General features: G+C 40.9%; 1 protein-coding gene across 9 annotated transcripts in view; it reads left to right on the forward strand.

The window, feature by feature from the left end:
- The window catches only part of LOC132818064 (coiled-coil domain-containing protein 9-like), a 292,055-nt gene that overhangs the window by 210,353 nt on the left and 69,062 nt on the right, over positions 1-12,640 (forward strand). For all 9 annotated transcript variants that reach the window (XR_009644952.1, XM_060828707.1, XM_060828708.1 and 6 more), the window contains one exon: positions 3,838-3,891. Coding sequence is in view for 8 of the 9 variants with exons in the window: in XM_060828707.1 (XP_060684690.1) it covers positions 3,838-3,891 (54 nt within the window). In the remaining variant the exon portion in view is untranslated. The remainder of the gene's footprint in view (positions 1-3,837; positions 3,892-12,640) is intronic.

The following is a 12,640-nucleotide window of genomic DNA, read 5'->3' on the forward strand; positions in this document are numbered from 1 at the left end:
ACTTCCATCCAAGGCTCCAAGGGATCCTTCCATATCCACCACAAATTCACCTGCACCTCCACACACATCATTTACTGCATCCGCTGCACCCAATGTGGCCTCCTCTATAGTGGGGAGACAGGCCGCCTACTTGCGGAATGTTTCAGAGAACACCTCTGGGACACCCGGACCAACCAACTCAACCACCCCGTGGCTCGACACTTCAACTCCTCCTCCCACTCCACCAAGGACATGCAAGTCCTTGGACTCCTCCATCGCCAGACCATAGCAACACGACAGCTGGTGGAAGAGCGCCTCATCTTCCGCCTAGGAACCCTTCCAACCACAAGGGATGAACTCAGATTTCTCCAGTTTCCTCATTTCCCCTCCCCTCACCTTGTCTCAGTCCCAACCCTCGAACTCAGCACCACCTTCCTAACCTGCAATCTTCTTCCTGACCTCTCTGCCCCCACCCCCACTCCACCCTCACCTTAACCTCCTTCCACCTATCGCATTTCCAATGCCCCTCCCCCAAGTCCCTCCTCCCTACCTTTTATCTTACCCTGCTTGGCACACTTTCCTTATTCCTGAAGAAGGGCTCATGCCCAAAACGTCGATTCTCCTGCTCCTTGGATGCTGCCTGACCTGCTGCACTTTTCCAGCAACACATTTTCAGCTCTGATCTCCAGCATCTGCAGTCCTCACTTTCTCCATGTTACATTTGGCTTTGACTGTCACATTGAAGCCACAGCTTCCCTGAAATTAACTCCTGAACTCCAACCCAGAGATGTACAGGTTAAGTTGATTGGCCATGCTAAATTGCCCATGGAGTCCAGGTTAGGTGGATTAGCCACGGGAAATGTAGTATTACGGGGATAGGGTAAGTGGGTGGGATGCCCTTCCGAAATTCGCTGTGGACTTAGAATCATTGAATCCTTACAGTGTGGAAACAGGCCCTTCGGCCCAACAAGTCACACTGGCACCCTCCAAAGAGTAACCTACCCAGACGCATTCCCCTACCCTATTATCCTATACTTACCCCTGACTAATGCACCTAACCTATCCATCCCTGAACACAATGGGCAATTTAGCATGGCCAACTCACCTAACCTGTACATTTTTGGCTTGAGGGAGGAAACTGGACAAAACATACTCAGACACGGAGAGAATGTGCTAACTTCACAGTCACCGGAGGTTGGAATCGAACCGGGTCCCAGTGCTGTGAGACAGCAGTGCTCACCACTGAGCTGCTGTTGTTGGTCTGATTGGCCTGTTTCCACTCTATAGTGATTCTATGATTTTTTCATGAAATTCTACTGCAGGACCTTGTGGCATAAGGCAGCCAATTATCAAGCAGTTGTTAAAACAGCTTTGTTTATGTCGATTTGACTCCTTCTTTTCCCATGCTTTCAATTCCTGTACAGCAGTTTGTCCTTGTCCCTTAATAGTTTATTCCAAACAAAGGTATTGCTGCTTCTTTCAATCTGCAAACAGTTATTATTGTTCTAAAGTTTACAATATCACAACAACATTATTCAATTTCCTTTGAGAAAACCAGTAATATCAAGCCTTGCAGATTATATTAATGGACAGCTCAAATAAAAAATCATGCAAATGCATCATGTGATACGGCAATAAACCATCAAAAGTTGAATTGTTTAGGTACAGTTTTATTTTGCTGATCAACATGTCCATCCTGAGGACTACTATTGGTGACAGTGTTCCTTGAGAGGATTAGCCAGTGAGTCTGCTGCTGATCACTGCTGCTGCTGCTGGGAGATTTCTTTGTGCAGCAAGCAGAAGCAGCTTGTTCTTTTCATATCTGTGACAACCCCATTGTGAAAAGAATGCAGATACTCTGGCCTGGATTTTCCAATGGTCAGATTGTCATTATACCAATGTAGGCAGGTGTTGTGTACGGGAACCCTGAGAAATCCCCACTGTAACACAGTCAGAAAGAATTGCCCAGGAAATTGAATTGGGTAATTTCTCTGTGCTGCAATCCTTCTGAACGTCATCATTTAAATTAGAGACTTTGATGGTTCTGAAGAAATTAAGTAAACAGTTAGACAGGAAAGGTTAGACATTAAATATGTAGTGTACCTTCTGAGTAACTGTTAACCAAACCTTATACTGAATCTGGTACTAAAACAGGCAAGTAAGTTGCAATTGTGATGGGCTAGGCTAGACTCCCCTCAAAACATTTCAAGAAAGTAGCCCGAACCCGAACTTTGCTATTTGTTTTAAGCAGGTGTACTGCAGATATTCCAGGAGTGATGCTGTTGGTCAAACCACTTAGTTTTAAACAAAACAGAATTTATTTACAAGATTACCGAATGAAACAAACAAAAGAGAATACAGAATAACTTAGGCTGTCCGAAAGCCCAACAGGTGCTCCCAAATTAATGATGCTGCTCCAAATACTTGCAACAATCCCCATAAACACCCCTTGGCTCAAAGAGATGTCAGAGAGGACCACCATGGACCTGCTTCTTTGGGTCCAACAGCTTCAAACATTACTGCTTTCAGTGAATAGCCAGACTGTTGAAAAAATATCAAATCAAAGAGAAGTTGAGCAGGGAGAATGGGCCTCTCCCCTTTCATTGTACAAATGTTTCTTTAGAAACCCTTGGAAGCCTATTTCTTGAGGCAGGATCTGTTATCTATTATCAAACTGGCCCTAAAACTCATCCAAGCGCAAACTTTTCAGAACCTGTGTTTTTAATGACCTCCTGAAAAAAAAGGACAACATGACCTTGTTAAACAAGCATCATCATCACAGAATAAAGAAATTAGAAATTTACAAATGGATATAGATTAAGTTATGTGAATAGTTAAAAATTTCGTAGATGCGGTTTAACATGGATATGTGAGAGGTTATCTATTCTAGTCAGAGAAATTACGTAAATAGAGACAAACTTCAGAGGGATTTGGTGCAGAGGGATTTGGATGTCCTTGTGTGTGAATCGCAGTAAACTAGTTCGCAGGTTAAGGCAAGCAAATGGAATTTTCTGTATTGATTGCTAAAGGGATAGAATATAAAAGTAGGTAAGTGTTGCTACATCTATACAAGGTGTTATTGAGACCTAACCCAACCTGATCACCCATCCTTCCCCTGCTGGACCTAACCCAACCTGATCACCTATCCTGCTAGATGTAATCCAAGCTCCCCGCTGCTGGACCTGAACTTGCAGACCAAATACCCATCTTCCACTCCCCCATCTGCCCTAAAGCTGCACTACTTTATCTCTACTGCCCTCCCCCACCCCTCCCTGCCCACTTTGTAGAATCCTTGGCACCCTTACTCCTTCTCACAGCAACCTATTCAACTGACACCCTACTTGCCTGGCAACCTGCCACCTTACCTCATCATCTGACAGCACTATCAAAGTGGCTGTCAGGACATTTAAATCTTCAAGCACACCAACTGACTACTGTGTAAAGGGATCATGGTTTGCCTTCCACTGACAATCGTACCACACTACAAAAGAGCTGTCAGAGTGGAAGTACAGCTCCGTTTTCCTGAGGGACCCTTCAGCAAAATCTCTTCTCAAAAATGCAGAGCTCCCTTCTTAGTAACAAACAAAAAAGGGGGTGCAGTGGAGATCTGTGTGTGTGAGATTGGCCCTTATGGAAAATCTGTCCCTGGGTGACGTGTGAAAGCCTCAGCAGCACCTGTGTAATGCTGTCTTCAGGCAAGTAAGGAGAGAACATTAGAGGAATTATATCATTCAGTTTAGCTGGTAATGGAGTTTGATGGTAAATGGTCTATTCTGAATATAACATATTTTCTGGTTCATCACCTCAACACACTTTTAGAAGGAGATGACTGCGCATTGTCTTTTGTTCACGCCACAGGTGGAAGAAATGCAAGGAAAAGCAGTGGACGATTTCAGCATCATGACACACGAGGTAAGCTACCTTTGTGAATCAGTACAAATATTTATATATATACATAATATGTATAAATTCTAATTAGTACTTGTCTAATGAAGGGCTTATGCCCGAAACGTCGAATTTCCTATTCCTTAGATGCTGCCTAACCTGCTGTGCTTTAACCAGCAACACATTTTCAGTTGTGATCTCCAGCATCTGCAGACCTCATTTTTTACCCTTGTCTAATGTAAGAAAGTCTCCATCATTCCACAGTTTGTTTCCTTCACAATCACTTTTCACTGAAAAAATGTGCACAGTAGGATACAATTGAAGAAAAACTTCTGTATAATCCAAGTCCAGCAAAGAGTAGTGCCAGAAAGGGTCACAGTGAGAACTTGTCACATTTCCACTGTAAAACTCTGGAAAAAAAATGACACTTCTGTGAAAATGCAAACTTGACAATTCTAGCAATCCCTCTGGTAAATCCTGAGGGCAAAAACTGATTTCAGTTGAATCCTGACCAAAAGTGGTCCTGCAATCCTGATCCATCCTATTCTCTGGGAACATTCTTCTCTTAAATTGCCCAGGACTCCTGTTCCTGAGAACTACTGTAGTTATCTTTTTGCATTTTAACTCCTACAAGCCAGCTCACAATTATTTTGCTGGTCCTCTCACCACCACCTATCAATCACACCATCTCTTTCCATTTTGTCCATTTGCTTCCTGATCTGAAACACAAACCAACAAGCCCCTGAAGTAAACTCTAGTGATCCACAGTGATTCACTTCTTGTTGTTTACTTTACTTTCCTGGTAGACTTTTTTTCAACCCATAACTAACAAAACTGTGCTATCATTATGCAGAAACTTGGTGGGTTTGGGACTATTGTAGAAATACACAAAAAATGGAAGAATTTTTTTTGAAAATGCTCTTTAATGGGGAAGAAAAATAGTTGTGAAAGTATGTTGAGAAACCAGAGAAGGTGTGAAGGAGGAACAAATAATGAAAAGGTAAATAATTGAGAAAAATAAAACAATGTCACTGTAGAATATTTCATCAATAAATCCTTGACTTTTGTTAGCAATCCTATAGCCCATGGAAAGAAGAGAATAACAAAACAGATGTTGGTCCATAAGGAGGGGAAACCCTTTTAGAACATAGAACATAGAAAAATACAGCGCAGTAGAGGCCCTTCGGCCCTCGATGTTGCGCCGATCCAAGCCCACCTAACCTACACTAGCCCACTTTCCTCCGTATGCCATTTTGTAGGAAATGGGATAGTTGCAAAGAGATACTTTGGGCGAAATGGTAACTCTCTCTAAAACTGTACACTTGCACAGTCTTGAAGAGCATGGGAAAGACGTAAGGAGAAGGAAGAGGGGCACACAGTGTTCGGTGAGTGCAATAAGGAAACATGTTCTTTTACAGGGGAAACTTGACTGAAGAGATAATGAAATGGGAATGGGAAAGGAAGAGAACATGTGTGGCATGCATCCAATTAGTCAAGGAGGGAAGTAGAGTACAGGAAGGGAAAAATTAATCTGTTGAAGGAGACAATGTAATGGTGCTGAAGTGAAGGAACACAGCACAGGGACTTGCACCCATGTCCCACATTGATCCACCAACCTGATCACATTGGAGATCCATTAATGTATATATCCATCTAAATCTGAATGTAGTTGTAAGTAGTTGATGTATCTTTTGCTTTCATACTGCCTCCAAAGAGAAAATATGTTTTGTACATTATAGTTTTAAGAAAATCTTAACAAGGATACTTAAGGAAGCTTTGACTATGGCATATCTGCAATTCTTCTCATCCCATTTTCAACAACTTATTGTCTTCTTGTTTAGCGTGTTAGAGGCTTTTTGAATACTGTTAAACCTATCCTTGGTTCATAAAAAGAGTTGCAAATTCTCTTTTGGAGTGTTTGAGCTTGTGCGATCGGATTTGTTTGCATAAACTTGCCTTGTAACTTTAGTCAGATAGCATGTTAACATAATTTCAAGTACAGTAGACTGCTTTCCATAAATTCAGATTACTTGCTACATGATGCCTGGAGCCTCTGCAGGAAATATGATTGTTTAGTCAAGGTTAGAAGTATTCATGTTTCCAATCAATTTGCAATCCTGAAACAACTAGCGTCACATCTACATTATAGCAGGAAACTATGCCTTCTTCATCATTACAATCCTAATTTTTCATAATATAGGATTCTTTGTGACATCTTAATGGTTGTGGTTTAAATAGATTTCCAAAGAGGGTATGATGTCACAATTAATTGAGGTTGATCTGGCTTCAGTGCAGTGGTATTTTTGAAGTGGTACTTCCAGACTTTGCCAATCCTTAAAGAAATTCTTAAAGATTTTGTGAAGGTTTCTGATGCTTAACTGTATTGCTGGGGAACATTTAGAGGTAGGTGTCTGAGTGGGTGTGGTTCATTTTCAGGCTGTCTCGCAATGACTGTATTTCTGGAAAGATAATTTAGCTGAAATTGGGGAACAGGACAGAGAGAAAAAAAACCTCTTCAGAAAATGTAAGCAAAATAGGCGGTAATGATTCTGGTGTGGTCTTACCATTATGATGATTGTCATGTGGTAAGCATCAAGCCGATTTGTTTATTTGTGGGAACTCTAGCTCTAGGAACTAGTTGTCAACTGTGGTTTAGTTTACATCACTTTTGCTTCTTATTCATGGGTTTCCTATGTGTTTATGGCTTGAGCACATAAATCAAAGCTGGCACTCAAGTACAGTTTGGAAGATTCACTGAGGGAGTAAATGAGACCTTGAATCAAAGTCCTGTCTCAGGTGGAGGTTAATGATCCCATGATATTGTTTTAAAGAAAAGCAGAAGTGGTATTCCCTGGTGTCTGGCCAATATTTATCCCTCAGTCAACATCAGGAAAAAAAATTAAGATTATCTGGTCACTGTCACATTGCTACTTATGAGGGTTAAGTGTTAAATTTAACTATGTTAAATTTGGCCTTACTATGTTCAACAGTGACAACGCATCAAAAGCATTTCTTTGGGTATAAAATGCTTTTAGACATTGGTGGTCATGGAAGGCTGTATTTAAATGCATGTCTTTATGCATGGTAGAGTTGAGGTGATTAGCATTGATTCATTTAAACAGAAGCTATATAAACGGGTAGGGAAAGAAACAAAAGATTTTGCTAAAACAATGAAATGAAGAATGCTGGAAGAGGACTTGTGTAAAGCTTAAACACTAAATAGTCTACTTAGGCTGATTAGCTGAATATTCTATGTAATTTGTGTAATACAAGCCTTGGAAACTTGAGAAATTTTTACTTCTCCCAGTTCTCAGCTGAATCTACTATACGGACCCAAACTACATTCAGCTCTTGAAGTGAAACATTTTTAAAAGAAAACCATGAAGATCTGGATATAGGTTTGCTTGCTGAGCAGCTCAGTGAGTAAACCTACATCCAGAACCTCAATGTGAGCTACAAATCTTCTCAAAACTCATGAAAACCATGAAGAATTTAACAGTAATAATTTGTAAACTGATCATTTTTGTACTGTTTAAGATGAAGAAATTTGTAACATATTTTTACACTAGGAGACTTTCTCTGTGCTAGGAAATTGCTTAGGGCATCTCCAGTATTTTCTATTTCTCTATCTGAAGCTCAGTATTCTCAGTTATACAATTTTGTTTCCCCTTCATTTTCTATAATATATTCTTGTATTTCCATTTATGAAAGAACAGTGTAAGTAAATTTCTATTGTCACCTGGTGTGATTGGATTTTTTTGTTCATAAATATGTTTGTCATATTTTGAAATTCTGAAATTTTGTCAGCTTAAGTTGTGATCCACAATGCTGTTTTGCTGCTAGCCCTGGCTTTGCTTCTCCATAGTAATGAAATTCATTTATTCTCGATAATTAATATGGATCGTGCTTTCCTTTGTTCTTATCAAGGATTTTGACTTGGAGATTTCTGAGTTTAACTGCAGAAACGTATCCTTAATCCATAGATCTATCTTGCAGCATCTCAATCAGTGTGAATTAAAATACTGTATTCCTCTAATTATGTGAACATAAATTTGTTCATACCTTTGGAATATAAGTAGATCTATAATGCTGCAAACGATTGTATTTAATTCTCTTCACAGGACTTTGAAATGAATTATGATGATGCTTCCTGATATTTCTTTCTCTAATGCTAGATGTTAGAAGTGTTCTCATTGATCACATTTGAAGTGCCTTAAAACATGAAGTGCACTAGTTAAATGCAAGCCATTTCTTAATGTATGAGCTGCAATGGTATATTGACAGGCGGCTGAACTGAGGAGTCATCACAGTTGAAACCAGTCTACCCAAAGTTCTGATTGGTGAATTTTTGGAAGAGTTTTGCTGAAGAGCATTACAGAGCAGGAATCTGTAGCTGATAGATTTCACTTTCCATGCTGTAGCAAGGATCACCGAGTCTAGTTGTTGATATTTACTAAATCGGTTCAGCATAGTGATTGGATGTGCAGCTTCCTTCATTTGTATCGCTCAAGACAACCTCAAATGGAGAGTATTTCTGCAGCTAATGGAAAAGGGAGACAATGATTCTAAGAAATTGCAAGTGGCAGAAAAATAGAAAAAAAACAGATATTTGGAGAACTTAAAAATAATGTGGAAGAACATTTTTATACTCCATGTACATTGCCACGCTTCATTGTGAAATGTTAAGATTGCATTTATAATCCCAGGATATATTTACAAAATACAGTTAAGGTACAATTTTCAAATTAAGTCAGATATATTTTGTTCACATTTGCAAGAGCTGTAGTAACAAGTGTCAGAATTTTAACAAAACAACAGCTCTGGTTGTTTTGCATTGATGCAGTAATCTCCCTGGAGAAACCTTTGATTAACTTGTTTATTTTTCACCTAGTTAATTTTAAATTACAACTATATTGAATTAGTTTACTACCTCAAATAATAACTCTTGTTTAGTAATTTCTCACTGTCTAATTGTCATGCAGAAGGTTAATCACACTGGTTAAAAGCAGAGCTATTTTGTTTATTATGTTGTGTGGATTTTATGAAATATTTCTGTCTCAATAGAGTTTGTGTCCTGAATAAAGATAGAAGCTACAGGTGTTAAAATGTGAGGACTGGTTGAATAAATTTGCTTTCCTTGATCATAAAAGATTTGAGAGGGGGTCAAATTGAACTGTTGGAAATGGTAAAACGATTTGATCGGATAAATGTCGACAACCTAGTGCATTTAGAATGAGAGGATCAATTAAGTGAAGTCAGAAGAACTTGCATAAAAAGGAGAGTGAATATCCAGAAATGTATCTTGCAAAATTTGAGAATCAATTAAAATAATCAGGACTAAGATTGTTTATTTCTAGAATCATAGAATCACAACTGTGCAGAAAGAGGCCATTCAGCCCATTGAGTCCAAACTGACCCTCCAAAGAGCATTCCCCCCCAGACCCAGCATCACCCCTGCAGCCTTTCCCCCTAACCCTGCATTTGTCATGGCAATCCAACTAGCCAGCACATCCCTAGACAACTGCTGGGCAATTTAGCATGGCAAATCCAGCTCAAGTGCACATCTTTGTACTGTGGGTGGAAACCATGCTAATACAGGGAGAACATGCAAACTTGACACAGTCACCCAAGGCTGTTAGAAAGGGTCAATAACTAATAACCTGAGGCGCAGAATTATGAGAGCCTTCCTTTTGATAGCCATTCTATTTATAAACCACATAATAAACCCCTGAAAGTGAGCACTGAAAGATTTGGAGATGCCGGTGTTGGACTGGGGTGTATAAAGTTAAAAATCACACAACACAGGTTATGGTCCAACAGGTTTAATTGGAAGCACACTAGCTTTCGGAGCGACGCTCCTCATCAGGTGATAATGGAAGGCTCGATCGTAACACAGAATTTATAGCAAAAATTTGCAGTGTGATGTAACTGAAATTATACATTGAAAAATTGATTGTCTGTTAAGCTTTTCATTTGTTAGAATCAGTGATAGTTTTACTTCTTTCATGTGTAAATCACAAAACCTTTTTTTTTAAAGTTGCATTCTCGGGTTAGCTGTTAACAATGGTGATAGCTAGACAATATGTTGAAGGTGTTGACCCCCTGTGTTCTCTGTTTATGCCATGATGTTTAGATTGATTCTAATCTAAAAAGTGAGATAACGGAGTTTTACGTAAATTCATGCAGTTTTTGAGCTCCGAGTTCTACATGAAATGCATGCAGTTTTTGAGCAAAGTACAATGTAACTCTGCAAGTACAACTTCACCGCTCAAAATATATGTGTGCATGTGGGTCTTTGTCTGTCTGTGTGTGTCTGTTTGGGGTGGGGGTTGTGAGTGTGAGAAAGTGTGTGTGTGTGTGTGTGTAGTGGGTGCAGATTGTCTTAAGTCTGTGAGGGGGTGCATGTGTGAGTGTGGGAGAGTGTGTGCCTATAAGGGTATGCAAGTGTGGGTGTCCGTATGCGTGTCTGTGTGTATGTGAGAGTGTGTGTGTAGGAATATCTTTGTGTGTGTGTATAGTGCAATGGTGATCATCTGAAATGTGACATTAACCTAAGGTCCCGGTTGAGGCCCTCCCTATGGGTACAGAACTTAGCTATTGCCTCTGCTTAGCCACTTGTCTCTGCTGCCTGTCCTGAAATCCACCTTGGAAGATGGTCACCCGAAAGTCTGAGGCGGAATGTCCTGGACCACTGAAGTGTTCCCTAACTGGGAGGGCCCCTCCTGTCTGTTGATTGTTGTGCGGTGCCCATTCATTCATTGTCGTAGCCTTTGCTCGGTTTCCCCAATGTACCATGCACTGAAAAAAGTTGAGAAGAGCTGCTTTATTATGTAGTGCTTATTAGTTAAGGAGAATAGACGTGTGTGTGTTATCCAGGTCCGACAGATTACTCAGTAAAATCTGACCACTGTCAGATTCCTTTCCCTCCCCAAAGATCAGAAACCCTCCTACCCCACCATCCAAGGAATTGGGAACTTCTGAACTTCATTTATTCTCTTTCCACCCCCTGCCAACACTGCAGAGCACTATTTAAGTCCCCGTCTCTTGCAGTCAGGGTCCTCGCTCCTCCCCACTTCCACATAATCTCTGTTCACTGCACTTCCTGCACTGATGAGCTTTGATTCTGTAAAGTGGACTTTGTAGCTGAAAGGTTCCTAGCCTGTCAATCAGACTGCCTGCAGGCATAATCGCAAAGGAAAAGTTTAAAGGTGCCCTGCATTTTCTCCTGGGTTTTCTAGCCTCATGAAAGATTGGTGAAACAGTTTGAAAGTGATTCAGACCTGGATTTTCCTTTCTTCAGAAGGATCTGAAGGGAAGGGAGAATTCTTGCATTTATATAGCACTTCCATGGCCACCAAACATTCCAAAGTGCTTTACATTAAACAAAGTACTTTTGAAGTATACTATAATCATCATTATAATGTAGGAAATGCAGCTGGCAGTTCTGTGCACAGCAAGCTCTCACAGACAGCAATGTGATAACGACTAGATTTTTAGTTATAAGACCATAAAAGGTAGAGTGGTAGTCGACCATTCAGCTCAATGCTCTGAATGATATCAAGTCTGCTCCACCTTCCTGCCTTTTCTCCATACTCCCTGAATCCCTTTACTGATTAAAAATCTGTCTATCTCAGCCTGGAATATGCTTAATGATCCAGCCTTGACAGCCCACTGTGGTAAAAAATAAGTTCCAGAAATTCACCACCCTCTGAGAGAAGAAATTCCTTCTCATCTCTGTCTTAAATGTGCAACTTCTTGTTTTTTAGATTAGATTAGACTTACAGTGTGGAAACAGGCCCTTCGGCCCAACAAGTCCACACCGACCCGCCGAAGCGCAACCCACCCATACCCCCACATTTACCCCCCACCTAACACTACGGGCAATTTAGCTTGGCCAACTCACCTGACCCGCACATCTTTGGACTGTGGGAGGAAACCGGAGCACCCGGAGGAAACCCACGCAGACACGGGGAGAACGTGCAAACTCCACACAGTCAGTCGCCTGAGTCGGGAATTGAACCCGGGTCTACAGGCGCTGTGAGGCAGCAGTGCTAACCACTGTGCCACCGTGCCGCCCATATTCTGAGATTATCCACTCTGATCCTAGACTTTCCCACAAGGGGAAACAACATCTCAGCATCTGACCTGTTAAATCTCCTCAGGAAGAAACACGGGAAACTCAGCAGACCTGGCAGCATCTGTGGAGAAAGAAAAGAATCGAGTGGAGACAGGTCCTACATCACCTTCTTCAAAACTGAAAGGTGGAGGAAAATGATGACCAAGGCAGAAGATCAAGAAGGCAGGTGGTATAGGCGTGAAATGCAAAAGACAAAGGGGCTGCAGTGGTGAAAGAGAGAAAGTGATGTAAAATGGGTGAAAATTAAAGTTGTGAAAGTGAGAGATCTTGATGAGTGATGAATCTTGCCAGAATACCAGGAGTAATTCCTCTGCCCTTATTTTATGTAGTGTCATTGCATCTTTCACATCCTGGAGACCTTGCAAGCTTTCTGCATGAGTGTCCCAAATTTACCTCTGCAGTACACCCAAATGATGCCAGTCATGTCAGACACTAGCCCAGTTCTTCCACTCTCCATAGCTGGTCTGACACTTCATTGCACATGCACATTCCTACACCTATGGCTGTTTAAAAGCCAGGCCACACAGCAGTCCTTAGCCACATCCCATCTTTTAGCCTTCTACATGTCGGTGCCAATCTTCATCAGTGCCCACTGTAACATTTTATCATTGTTCAATGTTGGACCGTCACAACAGAGAA

This window comes from Hemiscyllium ocellatum, chromosome 8 (assembly GCF_020745735.1).
Source record: "Hemiscyllium ocellatum isolate sHemOce1 chromosome 8, sHemOce1.pat.X.cur, whole genome shotgun sequence".
In the NCBI taxonomy this organism is placed as follows: domain Eukaryota; kingdom Metazoa; phylum Chordata; class Chondrichthyes; order Orectolobiformes; family Hemiscylliidae; genus Hemiscyllium; species Hemiscyllium ocellatum.